Source organism: Nesoenas mayeri (assembly GCF_963082525.1).
Source record: "Nesoenas mayeri genome assembly, chromosome: 2".
NCBI lineage: Eukaryota > Metazoa > Chordata > Aves > Columbiformes > Columbidae > Nesoenas > Nesoenas mayeri.
Window position 1 is genome coordinate 133,438,008 of NC_137543.1, and position 27,306 is coordinate 133,465,313.

General features: G+C 38.8%; 1 protein-coding gene across 1 annotated transcript in view; it reads left to right on the forward strand.

Annotated features, from left to right (window-relative positions):
- Positions 1-3,693: 3,693 nt before the first annotated feature.
- Positions 3,694-27,306, forward strand: part of AGMO (alkylglycerol monooxygenase) — a gene marked incomplete at its 3' end in the record, with an annotated part of 185,552 nt that continues 161,939 nt past the window's right edge. Inside the window, exons 1-3 of the mRNA XM_080364297.1 lie at positions 3,694-4,684; positions 11,397-11,527; positions 24,422-24,573. Coding sequence (XP_080220423.1) covers positions 4,340-4,684; positions 11,397-11,527; positions 24,422-24,573 — 628 coding nt within the window. The 5' untranslated portion in view covers positions 3,694-4,339. The remainder of the gene's footprint in view (positions 4,685-11,396; positions 11,528-24,421; positions 24,574-27,306) is intronic.

Consider the following 27,306-nt stretch of genomic DNA (forward strand, 5'->3'; position numbering starts at 1 on the left):
CTGATGGTCCCTTGTAGATTCCTTGAATAACCACATCTTCCTGTCCTTTCAGAAGATGCCCCATGACCTCATCCATGTGTGGCAGCTAGAACACAGAGTAACAGTGAGCTTTCCTGTCCAGCCAAAACACATCCATAAAATGCAGTATATAACATATATAGTTATGTGAATAAGCAAATAAAAGAGAAAACTACCATACTGCTAGAGACTGGCCTTCCAGAAATAAAAGGATAACTTTGAGAAAGGCAGTTACTGAAGTGCTGATGTAAAGGAAGCGTCAACTGTTTGGATGTAGTTGCATGCTGACATATGATAGCCTACTGAAGCCATATTTTTGGCAAATGCACAGGAGGCGGTGACTCCATGAGCTGTTCAGTTGATCTAATAACTTGCTGCTGCTGAAATGAAGAAGTTCTGTTTTCACCTCATTCTCCCATCTCTGGTGTGTGTGTGTGGTCCTACCCTCCTCATCCTTGGCTTTCATCTCCACTCCTGCACTCCCTGGACCCTTTCATGAGCCACTTAGTTCACTAGAGCAGTAGAAAAATGTAAAACCATTTCTTTTATGGCTTAATTTCTTGCTATGTGAGTTGGTGAGGTATATCAACTAATCAACTCATGGAGGAATCCTGTCAGCCTCTGTGCCAGGGCTAGGTAAATGGTGGAGGAAGCGTGTTAGAAGTAAGGAGGGAGAGAGCAGTGCTGCCCACCCATTTTCCAGCAGAAAATCAGCATCTGGTTCAGCTAAATAGAGGACCAGATTCTAAGGTGCAAATGATTACCATGGTCAATACACTAGGGGACAGAGAAAGGAAGATAAGGAATATTAAGAATTAAAAAAAAAAAAAGATAATATTTTCTCCATAAGAGAATGGAGAAACATATCAAGGATGTCACTGTTTAAAAACAAAACCAAACCCCAATGACCAAACAAAGAGAACCCCAAAAAAACAGAAAATGAACAAACAAGAAAACCAAAAACCAAACCTGCTATAGGATCAAGAACAGATGCTAATAACAAATAAGCAGTTCTAAAACTGGTATGTACATTCATCACAGTAAGTTTCCCCAACAGACTGCTTGAAGGGTGTATTATTTTCTCTGGACATCTTGGCAACCCTTGAATAAATTGATTTTGCTAACAAGTTGTACTGAATTAAATAATTTGGAGGGATCATGTATGAGCACTGTGCTGTGGTTAGCAGTCCTCCATAGAAGAAATAGAGAGTTAGCAGTAAGTGGCTAAGTACGTGGCATGGCATTGATTAATATGCAAAACATCCCTGTCTTCAGGTTTTTGGAGTCAGTATTATGCTGTTACTAAGAATTGTGTATTAATACATGTAGCTTATAAAATATGAACAAACACTGGAATATTTTTTTTAAAGGTAATGTATGATGTGGGGTTTTTCACTGGCAAAGATAACATTGAAGATATTTTGTAGTATCAGTTTTATAATAACACTGATGCATCTAGTGCTTCTCTAATGAGCTCCTGGAGTAGTGACACACACAAAAAAATCTGACATCTGCTTATCTCAATGTACTCAAGGTGTTTCTGTATTCAGAGATACTACTAACTGGAGCATACCAAGCCCAGCTCAGTTCTGGACATGATTCAGTTTGCTGTGAATGATTGCCAAGGCAGACTATATCGCCCATCCCAATTTCAACCTGCCCTAATTCCCTTTATGAGTTTCTTGTTTAGTACTGGTTTAATGCTCAGAGAGACCTAAACAGGAAGCGTCTGGGCGTTCTCTGTTCATGAAGTGGGTGGGAAGGAGTTCTTTAGAGAAAACAAAATATGATCCACCTACAGATCATGTTAGGCCAGTTCCCCAATTTCCTCTAAGTAGAACAGAGGCTTTTGTTGCCTTAGTTACTGGAATGATCTACTAGTCAACAGCAGAATCCCAGTCTCCAGACAGAACATCTTTCTGCATTTTTGATGGCAGGATAGGATGGGAAATATCTACATTTCTATTTTTTTGTTGTAAAAAGGCGGGGGGGGAGGAGAAGTACATTATTAAACTCTGCAACAAAATAAAAATAATTTAAAAAATCAACTACAACTCTTGCAAAAAAAATTCTGCAAGGTCAGTGAATGGAGGGAGCATTGCCTGGTAGAGGGTTAGAGCTTCCACAAAAGCAACATTTCTGAATGCTTTATTTTCTATTCCTTTCTTAAGGACAAAAAGAATGAGCACTGAAAACTGCATGCTAAGTTGCAAGGCTTAAGGAGACAACAGCAGCTATATTTGCACAGACAGATTACTGAAGCCTGTTTAAAACTCATAGATGCTTCAGATAGGATTTAAAATTTTTCTTTTCCTCACCAGAGGTGTAGCTATTGTAGCAACAACATCTATTTTTCCTTGGACACAGAAGCTGGAAAACACAACCCATCTGCTTCCCCTGTGAGGCATCATCAAATCCAAATTCTTTCCTTTAGTTTTGAAAACAAGAATTTCATTGTGGTGATAATTTATGCCGAGATGAGTGTCCAAAATAATAATTTTTAAGAAACTGTAGAGTCCCAAGAAACTAATGGAGTCTCTTGTTTTCCAAGAATGCTGTAATATGAGGCAGTGGTTCTGTGATACCTGAAATGTTTCTCACCTTGTTCTACTCACTCCAGAGGGGTCCCCAGATACTGTGCAATGACTTTTTTTTTTTTTGGTAGGATTAAGTTTTGGTCATTTTAACTCTGTGAGCTGAAAGTGGAGCAAGATGAACAGCAGCACTAGAGCAATGAAGGACTCAGGGTGGCCTGCTGGGGTGATATGGCTGTGGTTGGGGTGAGTTCAAGGAGCCTGAATGTGCGAGTAACACCACAGAAATACTCAGGCTAATCTAAATGGAAAAGCAAACATTTTCTACCATATGTCATTGCCTGCAATGAAGATCTAGTCAGAATGCTGTTGATTTGTGTGATTTTGAGTACGCTTGGAATTTTCATTTAGATGAATTTAGACTTTAGAAGTTAATGACTGGAGATATATAAGAACCTCAAAGTATCATAAATCAATATTGAAATTGAGGAGAACATTAGGATGTAATTCTAAAGCATTTTTGTAAGTGTATTAATTTTTACTTACAGTACTAGTATAAACTATATGTATTGAGTGCCCAAATGTATTTCATCATTAATACCATTTTAAAATACTTGGGGCATTGTTCAGCTTAACAAAGTGAAATATTTTTATTGGTACTTCCAATAATTTTCTGGCATTCATGCACTACACTATTGTTACATTATTCAAACTGAAGAATATTGTTTAAATCTAACCCCCAGCTGTTGTTTAAATGGCAATGTATTTAATGCAAGCATCACAAATGTGCATTACTTCAATTATTCTAATGTCAATTTCTACATCTGTTTATTTTCCTAAATAGAAATTTCAGTTGAAATTACCTGTCATATTCCCTTTCCAAAACTAAGAGTTGATTCAGAGTATAAATTTTTTTTCTTAATTCAGTAACTGGCAGGATTTAAAGTGTGGCAAAATTGTTTACAGCAGGACTTACAGTTCATTTCTTCTGCAAAACTGTAATAGAACTGAATGTTTGAGATAAAGGGGTTGTTGGGACATTGTGTTATTTCTGGTTAATCCATTTTACCGCAAAACTTATTATTTGTACTAATGCCAAACATATCAAGTGTGATTGACAAACATTTGACAGGGAAATGCATGCTCTTGAACTTCAGGCTAAAGGCCTGAATGTACAAAGCCTGTCCTTATGCCCATTTCTAAAAGCAATTTTCTACAGGGATCTAGCATACATATTTATTTTCACTGTTTCTTTATATTTCCCTGTTTTTCCCTCTAAATGAAAGCATAATAGGTGGCTTCTAGAGGCTACTTTCAGCATAGTCATGTTAATCAGATCTATATAAAATTGAGCCATGGTAAACTCTTATGAAAGATAAAAAAATAAAAAAAAAAAAATAATGGGAAGAGTGATAAACTAATACAGCTAACCAAAGGAACAAACAAGTACACTTCAGCATGTTTCCCAAAAAACCTTAACATTTTAATCATTTTAATTTTATAAAAAATCTCCATTTTATGCAGAAGTTGAAACCTGAGCAATATTTGTGCATGTGTAGAAACCTATCTGAAGATGATATAGGATACCTAGATCTCTACCAGTGGGTAGGTGTGTGACCGCTTTCTCTTGACACCCAGAAGTGAGCCATGCATGCGATGACACATACGACAAAACAAAAAAAAACAAACCAAGCAACCCCAAACAACAGAACCAACCAAACAAATCACAAACAAAACCAAGAACTCCAAACAACAAAAACAAACGAAAAACAACAAAAGAGAACAGCATGATTCAAAGAGAAATAAGACATTGGAGGCTTTCCCAGCAGCCTTCAAGCCCCTCCGAGCCATGGGGAAAGGCAATAGGGCCGTCGGGCCATGTTAAAATTCAGGGCGCTGCGGCGCGCTCGGAGCAGGCGCCGGTGCGGAGCGGGGCGGGCCGGCGGCGGGTCCCCGCGGCCAGGGCACCCGCAGCCGCGCAGCGGGGCCGCGATAGCCGGGCCATGGGCAGCCAGGGGGGCGGACCGCGGGCCACCGAACCGGGACAGCAGCTCCGCGCTCTCTTCTACGCGCTGCCGCCCGGCGAGAGCTCCTTCCGCACGGTGGAGGAGGTGCCCGACTACGTGGAGAAGGTGAGAGCCCCCTACCCAGCCCTCCTCCGGCAGCAGCCTTGGCCGCCCCCTCCGCTCAGCCTGTGCGCAGCTGCCGCCTTCTTTTTTTCAAAAGGCATAGGCGGCCCAAGGAAGCAATGTCCGCAAAAGGGCACCTGAATTACGATTAAATACCTTAGCTTTCTTTGCTTTCACTCCTAGGCTGTCTGTCTGCAAGTTGCCTGTGTAACCATGCACTCTATTTTAATGTATTTTAAATGAAGGTTGAGATGCTTTCCCCTGATACCAGGAGCTAAAGTTTTCAGAGAAACACCCCAAAATATCTGAGGGTTGATGTTAACGTGTTCAGTGCTGCTGGATATAGTGACAGCAAATGGAACTGAGTAAACCGGAAAACATGATACTGTGTTTGGCTATTATGGTTCTCAAAACAAGCAAAAAGTCAGGTCTCTGTGCCCTGACAGCAAGTGCTACAAGCTCAAAGAAAGAAAAATAGAAATTAAAATAAAAAATAAAGATCGCTTAAGAGAATGAGAACAAATATTTGTGTTGGGACAGTGCTGTCTCCTAAAGCTCCAAGGCAAGAGTACAGAGGTCAAGGCTGAGCACTCCCTTGTCAGCAGGCAGCGTACATCCCTCCCTCCCCTCCTGCCCTGCCTGTTTATCCACTTCCATGAAGGTACCTTTGTTCCCTTCTGTCCTACCTATTGTACATACCTTGGTGCCCAGCTCCTGCTGAACCTGGAACCGATGTGAGCTTTTTATGGAGACAGCAAATAAATACTATTTTGCCCTTGTCAAAGTAAATTCAGTCCAGCTTCACTGAAGATCCACACTTTTTACAGAAGGTCCTGTTAACTTTGACTGGGTCCTCTGCCAGGTAGAACCTGGACTGGTGTGCAGCAGCTGCTGTTGCGCTGCAATGGGGCTGTCGTGGGTTGTGCAGAGCAGTGCAGCACCATCAGCACCTTTCTAGGAACCGCAGTATGCAGCAGCCCCTCGCTGCTGGCTGTTACCAGCAAACATTGCCCTTTTGGACAGGGGAAGTGGACAGCTGCGACAAACTCAACCTGTGTGTGCAGTGTCTGGTCCATGGACTGCGTTTTGCAACTAAGCTATCACGTCATGATTGAGGAAGACTGTCTAGAGCTTAACAGTTTTGCCTAGCTGGCTGATCTCTTCCTCCAGGTCTATTGCCTATTTCAACCCCTTTTACTGTTCCCTCATTTCCAACTGAGTATCATTCACTTCCTTGCCAGCAGCATTCTTTAACATCCCTGGGCTTTATTTTCCCATGCAGACCTGTGCAATATTCAGCTCAGACCTTGGCCAAACCTGGAATTTCTTTTACTGGGCACACAACTGTAAAAATTTGCAGAATGAATCTTAATACTTCTTTGCATTATAAAAGTGCCTGCAGGATTCTGCTGTTGTAGAGCACCATTATGATAAGTCTGGAAGGAAATATATACCTCAGAAAAAAACTACACTAAAAAAAGGTTTCCCATTATGGCTATACTTTGCAATAATTGCTGTCTTGGGTTAGTTGTACTAGAATTGCTCCTTTAGTGCTTTTGTTGCCAGAACAGATCTTTTGATGCATGGTTAGGTGGATGTGTAAAAGTCTTTTAGTGGTATGTCGTAAGTCTATGGCTTTGGTCTGAGCTTACACAGTGTTCACATCTCTTCTTTTGTCCATATGTTTGTGGGCAGAAGGTAACCATCTACAGTCCCTCTCCAGCTGCTTGTCACTGTTGTTTATTTGACCTACTAGTCTGGTAACTTGTCTTGGATTGTTTAGGGAACAATTGCAAGAGCAACAAATCCATTGGATTCAGCAGGGCTAGATTTAATAGTGACCTGATGAACTATTCCAAGGGGGCCTTGGAGTGGTAACCTCTCGAGGTGGTACAAATACAGAAGTGGATGTCTGAGCTCAGCTCAACAACGAAAAAAAATTCTAGTGTCTAACTGGTAATAAATGAAGGCCTCAGCTTAAATACTTCACTCTAAAAGACAGAAATGATGATGAGTGTTTGAAATAAACTGTTCACGTTAGTGATTTCTAAAGAGGTGTGGTGTTTGTTTATTTGTTTCCTGAGACACTGGCTAGTAGTAGGATTTAGATTTCAACTCTGTGATCTATCATATATCGGATGGATGAGGGTATTTCTAGTACATTAGATCACATGCCTACCAGTGCTTGGGATATGTACCTTCCAACATGAGGCAGGTGGTAGAACCTCCTAATTGAGTCAAATATTAATGTTTTTGGTGATCTACAAAACTGAGCACTTTGGTGACTTACCAAATAAATGCACTTCATAGGAGTACCTCCTTTGAGCTAGAGTCAGCTGTGCTGTTACATCTGGGCAGCAAATGACAGCAGTGCGTGAAGCAGCTCTGATTTTTGAGAACACAATAACTTAATTATCTTAACTTCTGTGGTGTACTTTCTGGCTGTGGTTATACTACGTCACTTTTCAGAGGCAGGACAGCTTCTGGTCTCTGCATCATGTTCTGTTCATGTTGGCAGAGCTGTATGTCCCAAGTCCTGTTTAAAATATGAACTGATCATCCACAAGTGACTAGTAAGAAAGCTCTGCAGCAGTGCCCAGGGAGAAGTCGCCCTTCCAGCTAATCTCCATAATTCTGGGAAAAGGGGTCTAAATCCGGGACTATAATAATAGAATTTATTTTTTATGTGAGCTTTTGTCATGCAGAATTTGAAACCCTTGATTTTGTCTTATTTCTAGGAATAGAAGAGAAAGTGTAAGTCTGTTTTATTTCTCTGGAGGAGAACATTGTGACTTTTACAGTGTATACTGATGCTTGCCCTGTCCTTTCACTAGCATCCTCTTTGCTATAAGATCATATTCTTCACATGGGGTTTTTTGGTGTTGTTTGTGGTTTTTTTTGGGGGGGGAGGGGGAGGGGGTGGTGGTGCTGTTTTTTGGTTGGTTGGGGTTTTTTTTGTTGGTGGCTTTTTCTTTTTTTTTTTTTTTTATTCTCTCATAATCTACAGATGGGCAGATGGAGTGCTGCTTTCTGCTTGCCAAATATATTTTTCATGAACAGCAACAACTTCACTTTTCACTTTGCTGCATTCTGAAATTATCAGTTGTGCTCAGTAAACACTTTCATGAGTCAGACTCAGGAAGAGAGAACACTCTTCCTTCTGCTGGGAGCCCTGGGATGAAAGCTTTAAATTTATAATCACTGCTTTTCGTTTTACTCTCTGCTTTTGAGAGCCTAAAGATTAAGTTCACATTTACACTCCATTCACATTTTAGGCTTTTCTTCTAAATAATGAGGCACAGAACCTTCATATTTAGTTTTACATGAAAGTTGAGATTCTTATGTTGTAAGGACCTGGGACCTTAAGAAAACAGAAATTGTTTCAAGACTTGCAATAAAACCATGAATTTATGCTGAGTTTCAACCTAGAATATTATTTTTTGCAACTGTACAAAGCAGAAACTGATTTTAAATGGTCCTTTGCATTTTGTAAGAGTTACTTATAAGAGAACTCCTCCTACTCAGTGCTCAGACTAAGACTTTCAAGTTATGGATCAGCTATTCAAGTAAATCACAAGCTAATGCAAATCTTCATTAAGTATTTCTGGTGATGGGTGAAGAGAAAGAAACTGGAAACAGAGAGAGAGTAAAACATTTATAGGCTGAAAGATTTCAAAAGGATCTGGCTTCTGTCTCTGACCTGCGATGCCAACAGTGGCTATTTCTTAACTTTGTGCCATTTTGTTTGTAAAGAAAATAATTGAAAACTTTTGCAGAGCTATCTATCTCAACAGGTTCCTTAAATGTCTTAATTGTCATTTTAACTTAAAGGAAAAAAAAAAGAAAGTAGTGATTAGTGAGGTTATTGTCAGTTATACTGACTGTCTTCTTTTTTCTTGGACTATTTGTGTCATCCTACTTCTGTTATAGATTTCAGGCTGTAGGTGGTTTGGGACAGGGAGTGCCGTTTCCTTCTGTTTTTACGTTTATATCTAACACGGTACGATCCTGCTCCATGACAATAGCTGGTAGGTGCATGGTTACATAAATAATACTAGTCTTGACATAGTTGATCCCTTTGATCTGCTTTGGACAAAGCTTAATGTAGATGTGTGGGAGATGGTAGTAATTTCTTACATACTAAGAGGTATGCTGTAAATCTTTCTTTTTGCAAGCTCCTTGATGGGCAGGAGGTTAAGGCTGGCTGAATGTTTCTCTGTCCTCCTTGCTATGACACTCCCTATGTGTGAGTCAAAAAGTTCTGTCAAGTGCTTGTCTGTCTCACAGCTTCACAGTGGGAAGAAAATATTTAATGAAGTCAATCGGAAAGAAGTTATATTAGTGCATATTAGTGAAAAATCAAGTATTTTAACTGTTTCAGATGTTGCTAGGTAAAGTGAATTGCTACATAGAGTACAGGCATTATATACTTCCTATTCACTATTTTTGTTTCATGAATAAAGCACCCGAATTTTTCTGTCCTGAGCCCATTTGATTTGCTGTGCAGCTTCTGCGGTTCTGTAACTTCAAACTGTCTGCAGTCTGTGCTAGACCTGGCTCCTAATATTGTGGTCAAGCATTTCTTACTTGTTCTAAATAAGACCCTTTTATCTCTGCTGGAATGTATAGCCATGGTCATCAAGCTTTTTTGATAAGAATCTGTTATTTAATTATATCAATTACAAAAAGTACATTAAAAGTCTTGTCTACTTAGAAATGAAGCAAATGGAGCAAAACAAGGTGTGTTTAAATTTTCCTAGAGTGTTTCAATTATTTCAAATGAAAGGTTGTGGGGTTTGTTTTTTATTTCTTTATTTATTTATAATTGTTTTAAAATATCCAAAGATTTACCACATTGGTGTTCTTGGGTGATTTTTAGGCTTTATCCATGGGTCTTCCTTTGCTTTCAAAGTTTCTTATATCAACAGTTAATAAGTAACCCAAACAGGGTTTTAGATACCTAAAATGCTGTTAAAGAGCAATCTAGGCATCTAAATTAAAAAGTGCCACGTTGATATTAATCTCTGTTCATCTGTTATTGTAACCTAACCCTGAGCTCCTGAAGTTTATGAACTTTCACGTTTCCTAGACGCTATAAATCTCTTGCTGCTTGCATGGTTTGAATCATCCCATTCTTTTTTTGACTGAGCAATCTGGTCTATATCCATCTTAGTCTCTTTAGTGTCCCAGCCTGGTAGGTATTCCTGGATCATATCTCACTTGGCAACAAAAATGAGCACCCTCCAAAATGCAATGGCATTTGCAGAGGCAACATGCTTCTTCCATTAAAATGTTGTATAGGCAGGAGCAGCCTCTCTTCCACAGCAGTGCAGTTTGGAGGGTTTCAGTCTGTGGATCTATATGTGTTCACAGGTCACTTGAAGAGGACAGCAGAAGAAGACTAACAGGGCAAGTTTGGCAGTGTGATGCCTTGCGTAATGGTGCAGAAAGTCTCACAGGTCTTGTGTTTTGCTAGTCCTGCAAAACATGGTGGGAATTTTATGCCTCAATGCCACAAAGGAGTTGTATGAATGTTTTCAAGGTCATCCAGAAGTTTTCTACAGAGTGAGGGACGTGGTTGAAGGAATATTTCACGTGCACAGAGGTCTGATAAAAGTGAAATAGCTGTTTCCTATTTTCTTTGCCACAAGCTTTCTGGATTTTGGTATTGGTGGCTGATACGCGGCCACTGCCTCATCATTCCCTTCACCCATGAAGTGCAGGGACTGTTAGGACTCCAGCATCAGTAAAAAAGCATATACTCTTCCACTTACTATTCAATCCTTTCTTCTTGCCTATACTGATGAAAATTTGAGAACAGCTGTAACAATCTTTCTCCACTCATGAAACACATTATTGTCACAATAATGTTACCAGTCCTACCACAAGATACATCCATACTTTTCTCTACTGGATGATGTTTTTGTGCATTTTCACCTTGCCAATTGACCGGGGATGCAAGATGGGCAGTGTGAATTGAATCCTGGACTGAAGCAATGTTGTGAGTGAGAAATGTTTCTGTCTCACTCATCATTATACTTTTATTCAGAAAGACAAAAAATTATTTTACAGTTGGTACAGACAGCCCCAAAGTAAAAAGGAACATTGTATCATTGCTACTTGGTCTGGAAAAAAGAACATATTGTATGGCCCACATTGGAATGGGCTGCATGGTTACTGGGTTCTCTGATGGAAACGTGTACAGAGGAGCTGTTGCTATCTGCAGCAAAAAGCATGGCAGCAAAAATGCTGAGTAGGAAGAAACTAACTTCAATATGCCTTTCAGAGAATATTGTTGGATGCCAAATTCAGTGGCTGAATGCGTTCAAAAACTGCTTACATATCAAATCGAAAGCAGATTCTGTTTTACCTTGTGGTTAGAGGAGTCCACAAATGGTACTGCTCTTATTGATTTACTTGAATATGAAAAATATGAGTTTGGAAAAACTTCTGCATTTTGTTTTGATTCCATTTAACAATTTATGTGCAGAAGATACAAAAGAAAATAATATGGGAGGAAGTTAGTGCACTGGATTTATGCTGGTGGTGTGGTAGCCTTGTTCTTGTTCATAAGGTCTATGTGGGGCTTTATCACAGTAGTAGCTAGTAAGGTGCCAGACAACTCAAGAAGTATGCGACTACATAAACTGCTGTTAGGAAAGGTGGATCTAATTCTATTTGTGTTGTGACTTGTTTTCTTCAAACTCTTTTTCAGAGTATTCCATTCTTCATTGCTTTTATTGGGCTGGAGTTTGTTGTCAGCTGGTTTCAGAAGCGTAAGCTGTCAGGTCGAATCAATGATGGCATAAGTTCTCTTTCTTTAGGTATCCTGTCTCGACTGCCAGAGTAAGTATACGTGTTATTTTAGCTTGTTTTTAATCACAAATAAGGAAGAAAAGAGAATTATATATTTAAGTTGTTGCTAAACCAAAATGATTAAATGAGACATGTGGATCTTACTTGCCTAAAATGAAGTTGCATAAAGAGTGTAAATGTCTTTCTAATCTGTAAGGCTAAATATGGTATTTGGAGGATATTTTCCAGTTCCAGTTATATTCATTTATATTTTATCTTGGCTGTCACGTTTTGCTGATTCTGAGACTTCAGTTGACTTGACTTTATCTTATGTTAGACTGTATGGTAAAATCTGAGCTTTTTTTTCATTAAACTTCAGAAAGAAGAAAACAAAATAAAAACAAACACAAACATGTCCATTATTTTAATGAGTCTTTAAAACTGCGTGCATATACCCAGACTGATAGAATTGTGAACATGCATGTGATCCAAAGTTCTTTGAGCTCCGTCGAAATATTGTGTTTGACTTCAGTGGATTTTAATTTCTGAAAGAATTGTTGCAAACATAATTATCTTTCTCCGTATGTAAAGGCTATAGGATTTACTTGAATTAGTTCATGGCGAACAGAGTTGTCATTTAAAGAAATATCCGTGGTGTATTACTACATACCTAGTAACAGGGAATCTAGCAAATTCTTCATGTAAAAGCACTAAGCTTTTCAGGACATCTAATTACTTCTAAGGAATATAATGTTTTAGATTTGCCTTGGCATGATATGATCTTTCAGATGATAGATTTTATTACATTTTTTTCTGTTAAAATGGGATTACATTTCTATTTCCCACATACGAATTTACAGACTACCATCAAATTGCATGTAATCTGTTCATTACGTAAAGAAAAGTCTATTATTTGCATTTGACTATATGGTGTATTTTCAAGTCTTTCAATTATTCCCACAGTCCTTTTTTTCTGAATCCTCTGCAGTTTTTCAGCCTTCTTAGCGCTGATGTCTCAAGTGCACTCCATATTTCAGAAATTGCTACATCAGTGCCAAATAATGAAGTCATTTGTTCTCTATTTCTACTTGTTGTTTCTCCCTATGCATATCCCATGTCCTTTGAGCCATCCTTCATCCCCAAATATTTTTTTAGATTTTGTGGCTTACACCCCTCATTCCTAGGCAATATGTTCTTATATTCAGCCACATAGAAATACATGGTTGTACATGTGGTCATCCTGAAGTAGTTTGAATCCATGAAATGTTGTCTTTGTTACTTAGAGATCCCTGGTTTTTGTCATTGCAAATTTTACTAAACATCTTCTCTTTCATGCCAGGATATTGAAAAAATACGTTAAAAGAGCACAGCAACAGAAAAATTATCCCTTCTGGCAAGTAGCACCTGTTTTCTGCAATGTGTAACTTGTCCACTTTGTAATCTATTGGACATTTGACATTTACTTGATTTAAAAAAAAAGAGAAAACAAAACCAACTTTCTAATCAAGAAAAGTTTTGACAGAGTCTGTGTCTATGTCTTTAAATTAGGTATGAAGACAACTTGTGATAGATTATCTTTGTTATCTGTAGTAAATATCACAGATGAAGCCTTTTAAGGAGTTTGGTAGATAAATAGTGTCACTTAGAGACACTCTCCAAAACTTGTCCTATATCTGCAAATAAGAGCCATGAGCTTTCAGTATGAGAACTACTCAAATATAAAGTAATAGCTGAGTTATTGTACTTGAGAATTTTGTGAAACTATTTTTGCACCTAGTGTACAACCTGTATTCAGACCATTTTGTTGATTTAATTATGACTTGTCAGCATGATCTCGAAGAAGAAACATTCCTTTTTTCATTATATTTTAAGGTGTAATAAATTAAATATTAATATTTATCAATATGTTAGACTTGTGTGTACCAACAGGGAAACCTGATAAAGGCTTACTCTAGTTTGCCTGCAGCTAATATTGAAATAGTTCTAATGTCACTTCTTCAACTTAAATTTTTTAGACAGTTGCACACTTCAAAGGTTTACCATGCTAAATACTTTTTCTTTTAATCTGAAATATTCAGGACTAAGTTAAACAAGGAGACTGAGATGCATGCAAATTAAGTTTGAATGGTATTGTGAGGCCTTTTGGCTTTGTTTTGAGAATACTAAAGTGCTTCAGATGTACTTATTCCTCAAATAAATGCTTGCTAAGAAAACTAGTGTTGCATGTGTGGAACTCAGCTTTGCAAGGTGCTGAGTACTTTTATTATTTTGGCACTCAGTACTTTGCTGCAGAATTTGGCTTGCGGGCTATGCAGTTTTCTTTTGAATAAGAATTATTTTGCAAGGTTGTTTTAACTGAGTGAACCAAATGATCTTTAAGAACACAAACTTCACAGGATCAGGCAAATCTGCAGGATCAGTACACTTATTCATTGCTACACCAGCACAAGAAATCTCTTCCAGGTCACTTGTGTGGCTCTCATGGCTGGAAAGAAAAGACCCTCCTCGGCAGTTCTTTCCAAAAAAGTGTTCTGTAAAGCTTTTAACTTTCTTGCTGAATGTTATTATTATTTAATCGCATGTTAATATCAAAATTATAATATTGACTGCCTAGCGTAACAACTCTTCTGTAAGCAGGAGCTGTGAATGATAGACTGCCTAAAAAGGCTTGAACTGAAAAAAACAGAATAGTTTACCCTCCTGTTTTCTGCTTCCATGGTGTGAAAGAACTGGGTCAAAAAAAAAAAACAAAGCACATGAAAAATCTTTTGCTAAGACTTTCACTTCAGTCTTTCCCTTTCAGGCAGAAAAAGGTAGGGAAAGCTGACAGAAACTGCTAAAACAATATTTCAGCAGAACCCGCAGCATCAGGGGAAATAGTAGTGCAAATCATTAACAGCTGAAGGTTAGATTAACACACCATTGATTGTATCCTCTCCTAGGGACTAATTTTCATTTTCCCAACTAGCAGCAATGGTTTGCCACTTCCTTAAAAAAATCTGTGGTTGAATCTAAAATGGTGGGCTTCAGTCTATTAGTTAGAATGAAGCTTCAGATGCATCATTGCAAAGAGGTCTTTACATTTAATGAAAAAATTAGGAGTCACGCACAGACCATATTCAGCCTCTGAGTATGTTTTTCCATTTCACAGTCTGTATAACAGAGGTGCTACATATCTTGTGGGAAAACAGCATTTATTCAGTGTTTCTTACTTCATTGTTGGAGAAAATGCAAATCATGAATTGTTGATATTCGTATGGCAAATATTAAAAAAGTAGGTTCAAGAGGAAAAGTCTAATTGGACAAGGCAATGTGTTCTAGTTTTAGGCTCAACAGCATGTACTAAGTCTAATTACTTTGTGTGTACATATCACCTCTTGTAAAATAGCCCATATGTTTCCTAAATATAATTCTCTCTGCCTTAATCCATGCTATGCGTTCCTCTGCATGTATGAATACTAAATGTTATATTCAATGAAAAGCAATTTGGGGGAAAGGGGGAAACCTGAATTACTAAGCTTCGTCCCAGCATCCTAAATGTTGGTGGTTAAAAAATTTCTGAGAACTTTTATTCTAAATAAATAAATAACTTTTCTAACTAACCATTGCCAGGAGACTTGAAATCCTGCTTTAAAAATATTCTCCCAAGAGAAAGTTTATTTTGGGTATAAATATACACTACACAAGTATGTGCATTATTTCATATTGGCCCATTTCTTTTTTTAAAGCAGCAGAACATAAATCAAATCAAAAAGTGTTTGGGGGATAACTGAAGTAGGCGTATTTTCAAACTAGTTGGGAAAGTCTCCGTTCTTTATGGTCACGCTCAATTGCCAATTTTTAGTGTTCAACTCTGCAACACAGTCATACAGTGTGTGAGTGTGTGTGTATATATATATATATATATATAACACAGAGTTTTGTCAGTCAAGTCTGCAATGAATGTCTATTGAAAGAAAGCATTACAATTTTACACATTATTTGTTTTGTTTTTTGTGAAACAGGAGATTCAAGTTCTCTGAAGCGTTGTTGAACATCAGAAAGCAATGAGAAAATGCTTTTTGATTACTTAATGCTTTTATGCATTTTAAGAGATCTGCAGATGAGCAGTAATTGAATCAAAGGAGTACAAATCCCATTTCTCCTGTAAACCAGTGTGGTTCACGTTTTTGATCATCATTTAGATTTTAAGTAATCTTTTTCCAGAAGTTAGACTGAAGGGGCAGTTTCATGTACATTTTAGACCAACGCTGCTGTCAAATGAAGCCACTTTGACTGACTGTCCTTCTGGTTGCTCATTCCTGCTTCTGCACCTTCTCACTCCTTTTACCAGCATCAGCATTTGTGTCACCCTGTGGTGAAGTGGTCCTGGAAGCAGATCCAGCACCCTTCCATCATACTGGGCTGCGTCAATCCTTACTGTGCAAAATCATGTACCAGAACAAGAAATAAGCTTAGAAAAAAACAGTCAGAGATTGCAGGATAAGAAATACTCAATTCTTTTGTAGCATTACTGAGATATTGTCTTTAAAGTGTAAAATTTCAATCTGAAACCAGAAATCTTCAATTCTTAATAGTGGCAATATGCAGAACTGATTAGAATAGAGTCTGTTCAAATTGGTACAAGGAGTTTACAACCCTGTGGAGATGGCAGTGTCCTGACAGGACACAAAATACTTGCCCGCATGGATTTATCCATTAACTATGTCCTAGTTTCCTGAATTATCTGCTAGATACTTCATGTATGACTGCAGAAAATCATAATCTCATACATTAGTGATTGCGTCTCGTAGAAGTAAATTTGATACATGCAGTTTCTCGTAAATTATATTTTCACTTCAAGACTTATTAGGTAGATTTTTTTTCTCCACATCTGTTTGACTAAGGCTTTGGACAGATGTTTATTTAGAGCATGGTCAGATGTGTTGCTTCTGATCCAGCTGCCCCCTCAGATCTGCCAACATAACTGCACATTTAATTGCTCCCTAACCTGGTCCTGACAAAGTGATCCAGCTAAAAGCAGAAACAAAAGCCCCCCAAGAACTATAAAAGAGGTGTTTAAGCTCAGCTGCATTCATTTTGACAGAGCCAGGTCAGGGAGCAGCTATGCATGCAATTATGCTGGCAGGTCTGAAGACTGGTAACCACCACACTTAGGGCAGTGATGAGCAGATGGGGCTAAACTGGAAAGGTAGTTGCTTAACCTGCTTAAATGGCAAGTAAAGCTGCTGGGCCATGCCATGCCCCTAAACTAAACTAGCTTCTGGCTACTGCGCTTCTGTCCTTCCTGTACTCGTTTATGTAGTCCTCTCTTTTTCTTGTGTTGGTTCAGGAGCTCATCTCATCCTGGGCATAGGTATTTCAGTTCACTGTTAGAGCAAAATTATTTGCTTAAGGCAGAGAGGCAAGTGAGTGGGAATGTGGCAACCAAGAGATGTATTGGCTTAGGCTCTACTGAACCTGCAGTCAGGACTACACCTGCAGCAGCTAGCTATGGCAATTTCAGACAGTGTCTGTCATAGATGTTTCAAAAAAATATGATTTTAATAGGTAACAAGCCTGAAGAGACAGAATCTACTCACTCCTCTGTGCCTCCAACTCTCCAAGTAGCACTGGGTAGCCTTCTGGCTGCACTGCCTGTATACAGTGCTAATTGTTCCCACATTTTGCCAAAGGTCACAGCCCTTACAGCCGTGTCAGAAGAACAGGTTTGAAATAACTCACTAATCTTCTGTAGGTAAAGAGTCAGAGTAGGGTAAACAGTTTTGATAAGGGGGTAGTGCTGTGCAGTAGGAGCTGGTAACATTTTCATCAGGCAAACCTGACTATGGAAGGTGTTTTTCTAAATCAGTTCAGTTAGGCTCTTGGCAGTGACTATCTACATGAACAATCTTTGTTTGGTCTAGTAAGGTGGTTTTGATCTGGGTTGTTGTTAATGAATTGAGTGGAAGGAAACCAGTACCTGTTAGGATAATTAATCCACACAGTTTAACATAGTTTTATAAATTTGGTGAAAATCGTGCTGTGGCTTTGGCCAAATCCAGCTGTGCCCAGTAAGGATGCTGGTGCCTGCTGTCAGGTGCTCATCACCACCTCCATGATCCCCTGTTGCCATCTCCACTTCTCTCTGTGGTTAGTCCTTCCCAGGCCTATCAGCAGCGCTACCTTTAGTGGTTTGAACTACAGAATTTTGTTAACCTGGTTCATTTTGTGTGAAGCAGGCTGGAGAGCACCCATGTGGGCGGAGCTGCTGGGAGAGCACAAGAGTACAAATGAGCAGCTCTAGACAGCTGGGCATGCATGGAGTGCTACTTTTTGGTGATCACTAAGGAAAGCTCTGAGTCAGAGTTTAAACCTCTGAAGTCTCTAATGAAATGACATATAAACTACTAAACATTACAAAGAGGATTTAGGAGAGAGACTTGGGAAATTTAGGATGCTCTCAAACTAATTGACTGAAACAACTGGTAGACGCTACCTATCATAGTTCTAGAGATTGCTGTATTTCACACGAACCTGTCAGGGAGCCAATTACTCTTTTAGGTTGTAACTTCTTACACAGACACAGCTGCTTGCAGAATGCACATTTCTATACATCCTTAGTATTGCATCATTGCCTTTTTCTATATAGTGGGGCCAGTAAATGGATTGGGGATTGCCTGTTTGTGAGTCTCAGAGCCCAGCTTTGCACCTGCCTTGTCTTTTGAAACAAAGACAAGCTGTGAGTGTTTGTTCTTGGATATTTTTGAGCTATTCTGTGAAAGTGCAAACTGTGAACTGAGTTTACTCTGATTGGAAATATGCTATTAATTAAGTTTAATAGTCTCTGTAGTTCACAAAATATATGAATTTCTCAAACCCTTAAATGTTGTGTAGATTTTTATTCCATGTTTCTGTATTTTGATTTATGGTAAATTTTGTCGTTTTGCACGTATTTTGAAAAAACTCAAAGGAACTGCTGCTGTGTAGAGTATCTGTCTGACTGAAGCACTAATCTACTAAAAGATGCATTCAGCATAGATCAGGATGCCACTAGATGGAGCACAGGGGTAGCATTTTTATAGCTGGCCAAACTAGTTTCCTGGGTCAACACCTAGAAGTTATGGAAACTGGGGAAATATGTTTCATAATGATTCTGTAAATCAGTGTTACAGATCTGAAAAGAATAGACTTTCACCACTGTGTATATAACGGACAAAAGCAAACTATCATTTAAAAAGTTGAAAAATATGACCAAAGCCCTTCAATATAAATTCTCATGTAAATATTTTTCCTCATTTCATCATTTGATGTACTATGCTGTATCTCTGAAGGTATTTCACTGTATTTTTATAGAGCATAGCAACCGTCATCTGTTACCAGTTCCTTTGTTCTAGATAAATTCAGAAGAACTAATCTGAGTTGAATATAATACCCTTTTCTCTTTCCTTATTACTTCTGTTTATATGTGACCTTTGAGAATATTATAGGCTTGTTCCTTAAACTGTAATGCAAATTTGCTGACTTCAGTGGAACAACCAAGTAGGAGAGATCAAAATCAAATCCTCTGTTGGAAGAAGGTACTAAGTAAGCATTTGTGTTACACTTATATGGTGCTTTTTATACAAATATTGAAAAGTCAGGTCTTTTGCCGCTGAGAACACAATGTTCTAGAATCAGCCAGTATTGTGTATCCAGTTTTATTCTTTTCCTTCCAAAACCTGTTGTTTCATGTTTTATTCCACCCACTTCAGTAAATTAATATTAGTGTCTTAAATTAGAGAATAATCAGTGAAGTGCAACAGGAATAGGTTTGGTGGAGAAAAGGTCAGCTCTGTCAGACAAAACGTAATGCAATACTGTGTACAAGCTAGTTGAAATACCAAACTCACCTCCATTTTACTTCACTTTGCATTTGATAGTTTTTCTTCTCATTGAGCAAAACTGGGGCTTTTCCTTATTTAGGCTAAAACTCTAGAGGAGAAAGCCATACTGAGGAAGAGGAGAAGCTTTGATTCAGCTTTTGTGTCTGGTGGGAACATTTTCTCAAAATGTAGGTGCTATTTCCTGTAATCAAGGGCTTTCCAGAGCCTGATAATCATTTCCCAGCTGTATCATTTTTGTGAATTATTTTTTAGCCTTGGGTTATTTCATGACTGGTTTTGCATATTAAGAATGGGAGAGGATCATATTCATCTTGATGATAGAAAACAGGGAATAGAACTCCCACAGCTCCCTCTCCCTTTTCCTCCACCTTGTGGAAAGTTTGGCTTTGTGCTAAAGCGTGAAAAGAGCCTTGACTGCAGTATGTCAGGCATATTTCAGCTCGATTTGTGTCAACCCTAATAAGTCAGCTGACAAGGTAATAAATTGGGTGTCTGTTCAAGACCTGGCACCTGTACAGGAAATAAAAGGGGATTTCAGTTGCAGGAGGTTTGCTTTGTTTTCCAAATGGACCTTTTCTCAAGGCTCCTCTACCTCCTCCCCCCTTCTCCTCTTTACTGAAATCATGTTATCAAAATGTTTATTTCAATTGTGACTGGAGCCAGTTTTTCATCTGGAAAAGCAAGCTCTATGAGTATCCTTGGAAATGGAAATCCTTGTGCTTTCTACTCTGAAACAAAGGCTTACAGAGAATTTAATTATTCATGTATCCTGCTGTGACATATATGGTCTGAATAATTTCAAATTATTGAGAAACTGCCTTTGTTCAACATTTTGAAACTTTACATTCACATAGTTTGAATCAGGCTAGGAGAACTGAATTTATTTAACCCAGGGAAGCGGTATTAGTAATAACTCACTATTTTCAATGATAATATAACCTTGTGACCAGGGTGTCTTAACATGTTTCCCTCTGTGTCTGACCTCCAAGGATGCAAGTCTGTTAATGCCCTTGAGAACCGAGCTTTTGTAGGTCCAGCTGTAGAGCTATGTTTTTAGCTCCGAGGCCCCAGATCGGTTCCCAGTGTGACATGAGGTGGTGACTGCAATAGCAGTGAGAGCCGATGCGGTTACCATGGGGTCTTCAGTTTTGATACACGGATCTTACTCTATGTTCAGGGGAGAGACAGCAGCTACTGTCTCTGACCCTTTTCCCTTTCGGGGACTGTCCTCGGCACCATGGAAGAGGTTTCCTAAAACTTCCAGGCTCTAAGGCTGATGTGTGAGTTGGAGGAAGCAAAACTTTGAAAAGAGGCAGCTGCCTTTTTTTCCAATTGATTTTCCTCCACCTTCTTCCTCCTTCTGTATCCCACAGGGATCTACCATAAGTAGATCTTCACGTCCACATGGAGAGTTCATCTCCCAGAATTTCCTTCTTGGACATTTTTAATTAGACGAAGTGATAATCTTACCCAGTGGAAGGAGAAGGGGGGAAATGGTTTATTAAAACAGATATTATTACCTTTGGGTAATGTATGAACTTTAGAAACAAGGAGATGAGAACCCTCTCTCAAAAGCAAAACTGTTTCCTAGTGCATACTTGGCACAGAAGAAGAAAATTTTCAGCAGAAATGTTCAAAATCCAATAATACAAGTCTATGCAATGTACACAATAAGGTTGTCTATATAGTCTGTCTGTTCTAGGAGTTACTACTCCTTATGCAGAAGATTTTACTAGATGACAAAAGTCCTACATATCTGCTTCTGTCATTTTCATCATTTAAAACTAACTTTTAAATGAGGAAAAAATTTTCTTATGTTCTCTTCAATATCTTCAAGAAATGAAAATGAAAGTTATGGAAGAAAAAAAAGGAGCAATATAAACCTTTAAAACTCCAAGTGAACTTTCAGAATCATGATTGAATGCAAGCTCTGGACTTTCCTATCTATCACACTGTAAATTTGAAAAAATACTTAGCTAAGCAACTCTTCTTTCTCAGCATTGCATAGTCATATGATGGATTACTCTAAATTAATTGCTGTAATCAACTAGTGTTATGTGCTGTAGAGCTGTGATTCAAGCATGAAGGAAAGAATAAGCAAATTCTGACTTGTACAGCAAATTACATATATAAAAAATGTGTTGCAGGGTTAGCTCAAGTTTTACACCTTGGCCTCAGCTTGTGGGGGGAAAAAAATAAAAGGACTCGAGGGTGAAATACTGAAAGCCGATCAAAAATTGAGGAAGTGTACCAGTTCACATATCTTTTGGATGTACTGCAAAGGCATTATATGTTAATAAAGGCAAAAGAATAAAGTAAGAAAACAGTACCTAATAATAACTGATACTTTGTGTTGCAAGAGGTGTTTTAAATTTCCTGGTCATTGAAAAGATGTTAAAAAATGCCCGTTTCTTTGTGTTTGGATAATATCAGCTCCCTTCTGACCTGTTGTGAAAGGGATTGAGAATTTATACTGAACTTTACAGATGCCTCATGAGGTGAATTGCAAAAATCTGGTTGGACACATATAATCTTCTTTAAAAATATTTATAGAACACAGCTCTTATGAAAATTAAACGTGTTCCAGGTGTGCATGGTCCAACTTCTGGGCATGGCTAAGTTGTTTTTGAAGTGGTAGATGCACCTGTCATTGCTAGTCAGGAGAAATTCTTCATCTGCCAGCTGCTGAAATGAAAGTTTGTGGGTTTTGTTGTGTTTTGGTTTTGTCCAAGAGAAAAATTGGGATGACTGTAGTAAAGGTAGGAATGACTTGCAGGTAAGATGTGGCAGGTGGCTGTGGAAAAGATATTTGTGCTCTTCTTCCCAAGTAATAACTCCTTGTGCAGCTTCGGCTTCTCAGGATAAAATGGTGGATGTGATACCGTGCTCCTCACAGTCTGGTATTGGGAGCTCAGGATTTCCAACTGACTTTATTTCTCGGTAATTGAGGAGCATCACAGAAGCTCAAGATATTTCCTTCTAGCCTTATTCAAAACACCATTATGGGAAAAGGTGCTAATGCCAGAAGTATAAAATGTCTCTACAAAAACATGGAGGTGACCACAAAATTCAGTCATAGCATGAGGGATGGTTTGCAAGCTGAAACAGACACGTTTGCTGAGGTTCCCTCATGTTTGGTGCAGCTACCCAAAAGGACAGGACATGGCCAGACCGTTTTCAAGCATGCTTCTCAGGTGTGACAAACAAAGCTTTAGAGGAGATGGAGTATATGTCCTATTTTAGTTTTGCAGATTCAAGTATTTTGGGGGCCATACTGTAAACTATATAAAAAATAATGTAGTTGAAAGAAAAAGGAAAAATAAACGCAGGGTTTGTGAAAAAGTACCATTGAGAAGTGGCACTGAGACAAGAATGAGCAGACACGAACAGAGAGATGCACAGAGGCTCTTTTAGCAGATTTCAATGTAAGGTGATGTTCTGGCTGAAGTAAAGTGACAGAAAGATGTTGGTCTGTGACAGTCTTTCAGCTAAGGTTTTACAAGGCTGTGACACCCATGTGCAGTTTGTTACTACCTCTGTTGAATTAGTGCCTTGTAGGTATGCCATTTGCACTCTCCATTTGAAGCTCCTTGAATTTGAATCGCTCGGTCGTCCTCCAACCATGTATATGATGTATAGATTCCTAAAATCTTCCACAACTTTGCACATAGGTGTTGTTCTACTGTTAATTCTTTCACCACCCCCACAGAAAAGATACCAGCAGCAAAATGTCTGAGAACTAGATTGTTTTTTTTCCTGTGTGTAGAGATGGTTCTAATGATAACTTATTTCTGACTCTTAGGCCTTAAATATTTAAGCTATTGATATATTAAAAAAAGGATACGTGTAGCTCTCCTACAGGTAGTATCTTTCCCGTGCATTTTTCTGCTTGCTGTTTTTCAGAGGTTGCAGCAGTTCAGTTCACAACAGTCTCACAAATATTTTCAGCAGCGCAGCAGAAGAGGGTAACAGGAGGGCGTGTGAGGAAGCTGCTGCAAATCATGCTGCGGTTTGCTCTCTTCTACAAAAATGCCAGTTTAAATATACATCAATCTGCAGCTGAGGTGCCATTTCACAGCTACCTCAACCAGTTGTCCCCTGGGCCACCCCAGTGCCCATGGCCTCTCATCTCTCTTGCACTGGGGTTAACACTTCCCCATCTGTCCAAAAACTTGCCCAGCAAAACTGAAGCAATTTGTTTGGAGACAGCTCAGCCTCCGAATCAGTGAAATGAGATGGGAGGTACTGGGACACTGAGGGGATGGTATGACTGTGGCAACCCAAATTTGCATTAACCTAAACAGCTATGTGGAGTTACTGCTGGATCTGGTCTGCTCATCCCAGAGCTACTTTCTTTCTCCTTCTTCTGGTCTCAGTACTGACCTGTGTTAGGTCAGGGGTAGCTGCTCACTCCCTGTAGTCCAAGAACTCGGCAGCAATAAAAGCTGCCGTCTGATGGCTTTCCTGCCTTTGCAAAATCATTATTTATTTCTCCCCCTTTCTGGCAATCCTGCCGTTCCTCTCAACCAATTGCCCTTTCTCTTGTTTTCAGAGGTGCTGGGCTTTGTTTCCTCCTGCTGCGTTTATCCTCTTTTAAAGTGAAGTGATATGCTGAGCAGATTGAAATCTCACTGCTCCCTAAAGTCCTGTCACCTTCCACACCCTTCCTTACAATGGAAATAGTCAAGGTGTTTTAATGTCATACATTAGTGTCTGAGCATAATTTCTCCTATACTTCAGTCACTTGTTAGTTAGGGAGGACAGGTTTCTTCCAGACTCAGAGCAGGACCACACAGCACAGGCAGAGCCCAGGCTGCAGCCTTCCAACATGCCTGATGCCATAACATGGGTGGTGAGTGGGTGAGGGCTGCTTTTAAAAAACCTCATTCACCTCGAGCAAAGGTTCCACTGAAGTCAATAGTAGTGTTACTTGACAAAGGTCACAGAACTTGGAGACTGGTTTTATGTGTTACGAAAAGGGTCACATCTGATAAATGTGAAAAAATTAATATATAGTAAAAAAGTTTTTTAATTAAAGTTGACAAAATTATCAGTAAAACTTTTTTAATCTCTTTTTCAGTGTTTTATTCAGAAGTGTTGACTTAATTAGTTATATCTACATATGGAATAACTACAGACTCTTTGAACTGCCCTGGGACTCACCATGGACATGGTATTTGACACTCGTGGGAGTGGACTTTGCATACTACTGCTTTCATCGCATAAGCCATGGTAAGAGTTAATGAGTTTTTCATGTATTAAAAAATATATATATAAATTATTTATTAAAAAAATTAGATTTCTATACATAATCAACTCTAAGCATATATAGCCACTATTCTTTCCAACAATTAGGAAAGATTCACTTTACTTTGAGCATGGAAAACAGCTTATACATCATACTATCTACAATAAATGCAATTTTGTGAAAAGAGGGAGTGTCATTTTGATAGCAGTACCACAGCAAGAGTGGAGTATCACAGGAAAATATTAGGAAGTGCATACAAATTTAGGGTTAGTTTCTCTATATGCCTGTATGAAAAACTCGGCATAGTACAGATAACTATTTCAGAAGAACCTCATGGATGTATAAAATGGAGGGCAATAAAAAGCAAGGTGGATAAAATAATGACAGAACGGCTGCCTAACTACATCTATTTCTGTGTGGTTTTAGTTTTTTTTTTTTTTAAACATTCAGTCATTGTTTAACTGGTAAATAAATAAAAATGTTCTATAATTTATATGTATATGCATCTAGATATACATATATAAATAATATATTTAAGAAATCCCGTCTCCAATTAACACTTGACTGTGTAAATGTGAGCCTTGTCTTGTTTGTTGTTTTTTTCTCGGAAGTAGCTTTTAACTCTAGTCACTGTTACACATGAGAGAGAAAAAGCACAGTTTAGAAAGGTTTTAGCTTTTATGTATTGTAACAACAGAGCCCATGTAAATCATGCCAGTCATTTCTGTACATATCTATTGTGAAGATGTAATAGTATTGATCTCCATGTATCTGATTTGTTACATATTTCGGTTTTATAGTGACAACATATTTTTGCTCTAGCCTTTTATATCCTATCTGAAAATGCAATAACCCTTTCTATCAGTCCTAATTTTCAGCCTGATCTAAACTCCATAGCAATGAAATAAGAATCTTCTTGTTGTTTGAAAGACTTTGGACTGGGCTTCTCAAGGCAGAGCGCCCACGGTTCGCAGAAACTATGGGATCCAGTTTATGTAAAGCGCTTTTGGAAAGCGAAATTGTTTTGATGCCAATAGGTTAGCGGAATATATGGAAGTAGGTAAGCAAGGAGCCTGAGCTGCTGCGGGGAGTGGGAGGGAGGAAGGGTCCCTCCCAGGTGGGGATGGCGGGCGGGTGGGGGTGAGAACAATGCAGGGTGGGTGCAGGGGGACAACAATGGTGCAGGGGGCCAGGGCTGGCAGGGGGACAGGGCGGGAGGCGAGGAAGCGAGGGAGCTGGAACAATGCGGTTGAGGGGACATCGCAGCCGGGAGCTGGGAGCCCTGCGTGGGTGTATGCGGGACTGGGAATACGCTTCGCAAACAATGACATTAACAGTGCTGGCAGGGCTACAGCCTCAGGCTGAGAACTGGACCAGGGCGGGAGGCTATTCTTGCGTTTAAAATAAAAATAATTGCCTTCAAATGTTAGAAAATCACTAGCCTCACAGTGCTTTCAGGGGAGCCAGTGGTAAAATTCCCACTGGCAGAGAAGGGAGCAGGGTCAGCTCTGTGCTTTCTAGATCAATTGCACGTATTTCTGTTCCTGAAGCAACTTTGCGTTTACTTTTGTCTGTTTTTCTGTATTTTGAGAGGAACACTGGGATTGCACACTTTGAAATTAATCACTCTAGTAGTTTTAGAATTAAAATTCAAACCAATTCTGTCTATATGTAATGGATTTGAGGAAACTGCATAATAAAATGCTGCTCTTGTCTCAAGAAGGTCAGTGCTGAGCGGTTCTATAAATGTTAATTTACTCTTCTTCAGGTTACAGAAATATTATTTGCAGTTAGTTCTGTGCTGCTCAGCAGGGAACTGATGCAATGTTAGAGAAAATCACTCTAGATGGTGATTTTTAACTCAACCAACACACTTTTCTGTAGTCAAGTAATGATTAAATCTGTAGTGCAGCAACACAGCTGTGACAGTCGACTTCTTCGGAAGTTGGTAAGGAAATTTAAGTGTAGGAGATGCTTTTGAAAAAGTAAAATGTAAACTCCTGAAAAACACCTTTGCACTTTGAGAAGTCAGGGCACTGAACAGTCTCTGGTGCAAGTGGACAAAACTCACCCTTGCATTTGAAAGTGACAGGGCTGGTGATTCAGGCTTGGATCCTAGAGTGAAGTTAAAAATTAATAGCACATGTATATCCCAGGAAATCCAAGCTGTGCGGGCTTATGTGTGGGGATGTTAATAATAGCACTGTTTCAAACTGGAAAACTAAAATTCAGATACATTTTGCAGTTGTTTCTTAATACTGAATATAATTTTGATACAAAGTAATCATCATCATCATATGGCTTTTCCTGCCTTCAAGCAATAATTTGATAACTCAAACCACTGGATTTTTACTACCTTATTTCATGTTATCTATGAGATAATTGGATTCTGCATTCTGCTATTTGAAGAAATAGCCTGCATCATTGGAGATTTTTGAATTTCTTCTGTAGCAGACACTCTGCTATACAATATCAAGTTTTTACCCAGCACTTTGGAAGCTATTTTTTCCTCTTCACTATACGTGTGTAATAGCTATTATCATAAACTTGAGTTAGACAGCAACAAGAGGAAGTATTTTTAGGTGTGATCTCATTTTGCAAAGGATAGAGTTATTCTAAGTATGTGCTTGTATTTTCCATTGTTTGCAGTAGCCACTAAAAAGTTAGAAAATAAAGTGTTTCACCACTTATTCCAGCATTCTTCTGGGCCTGATCCA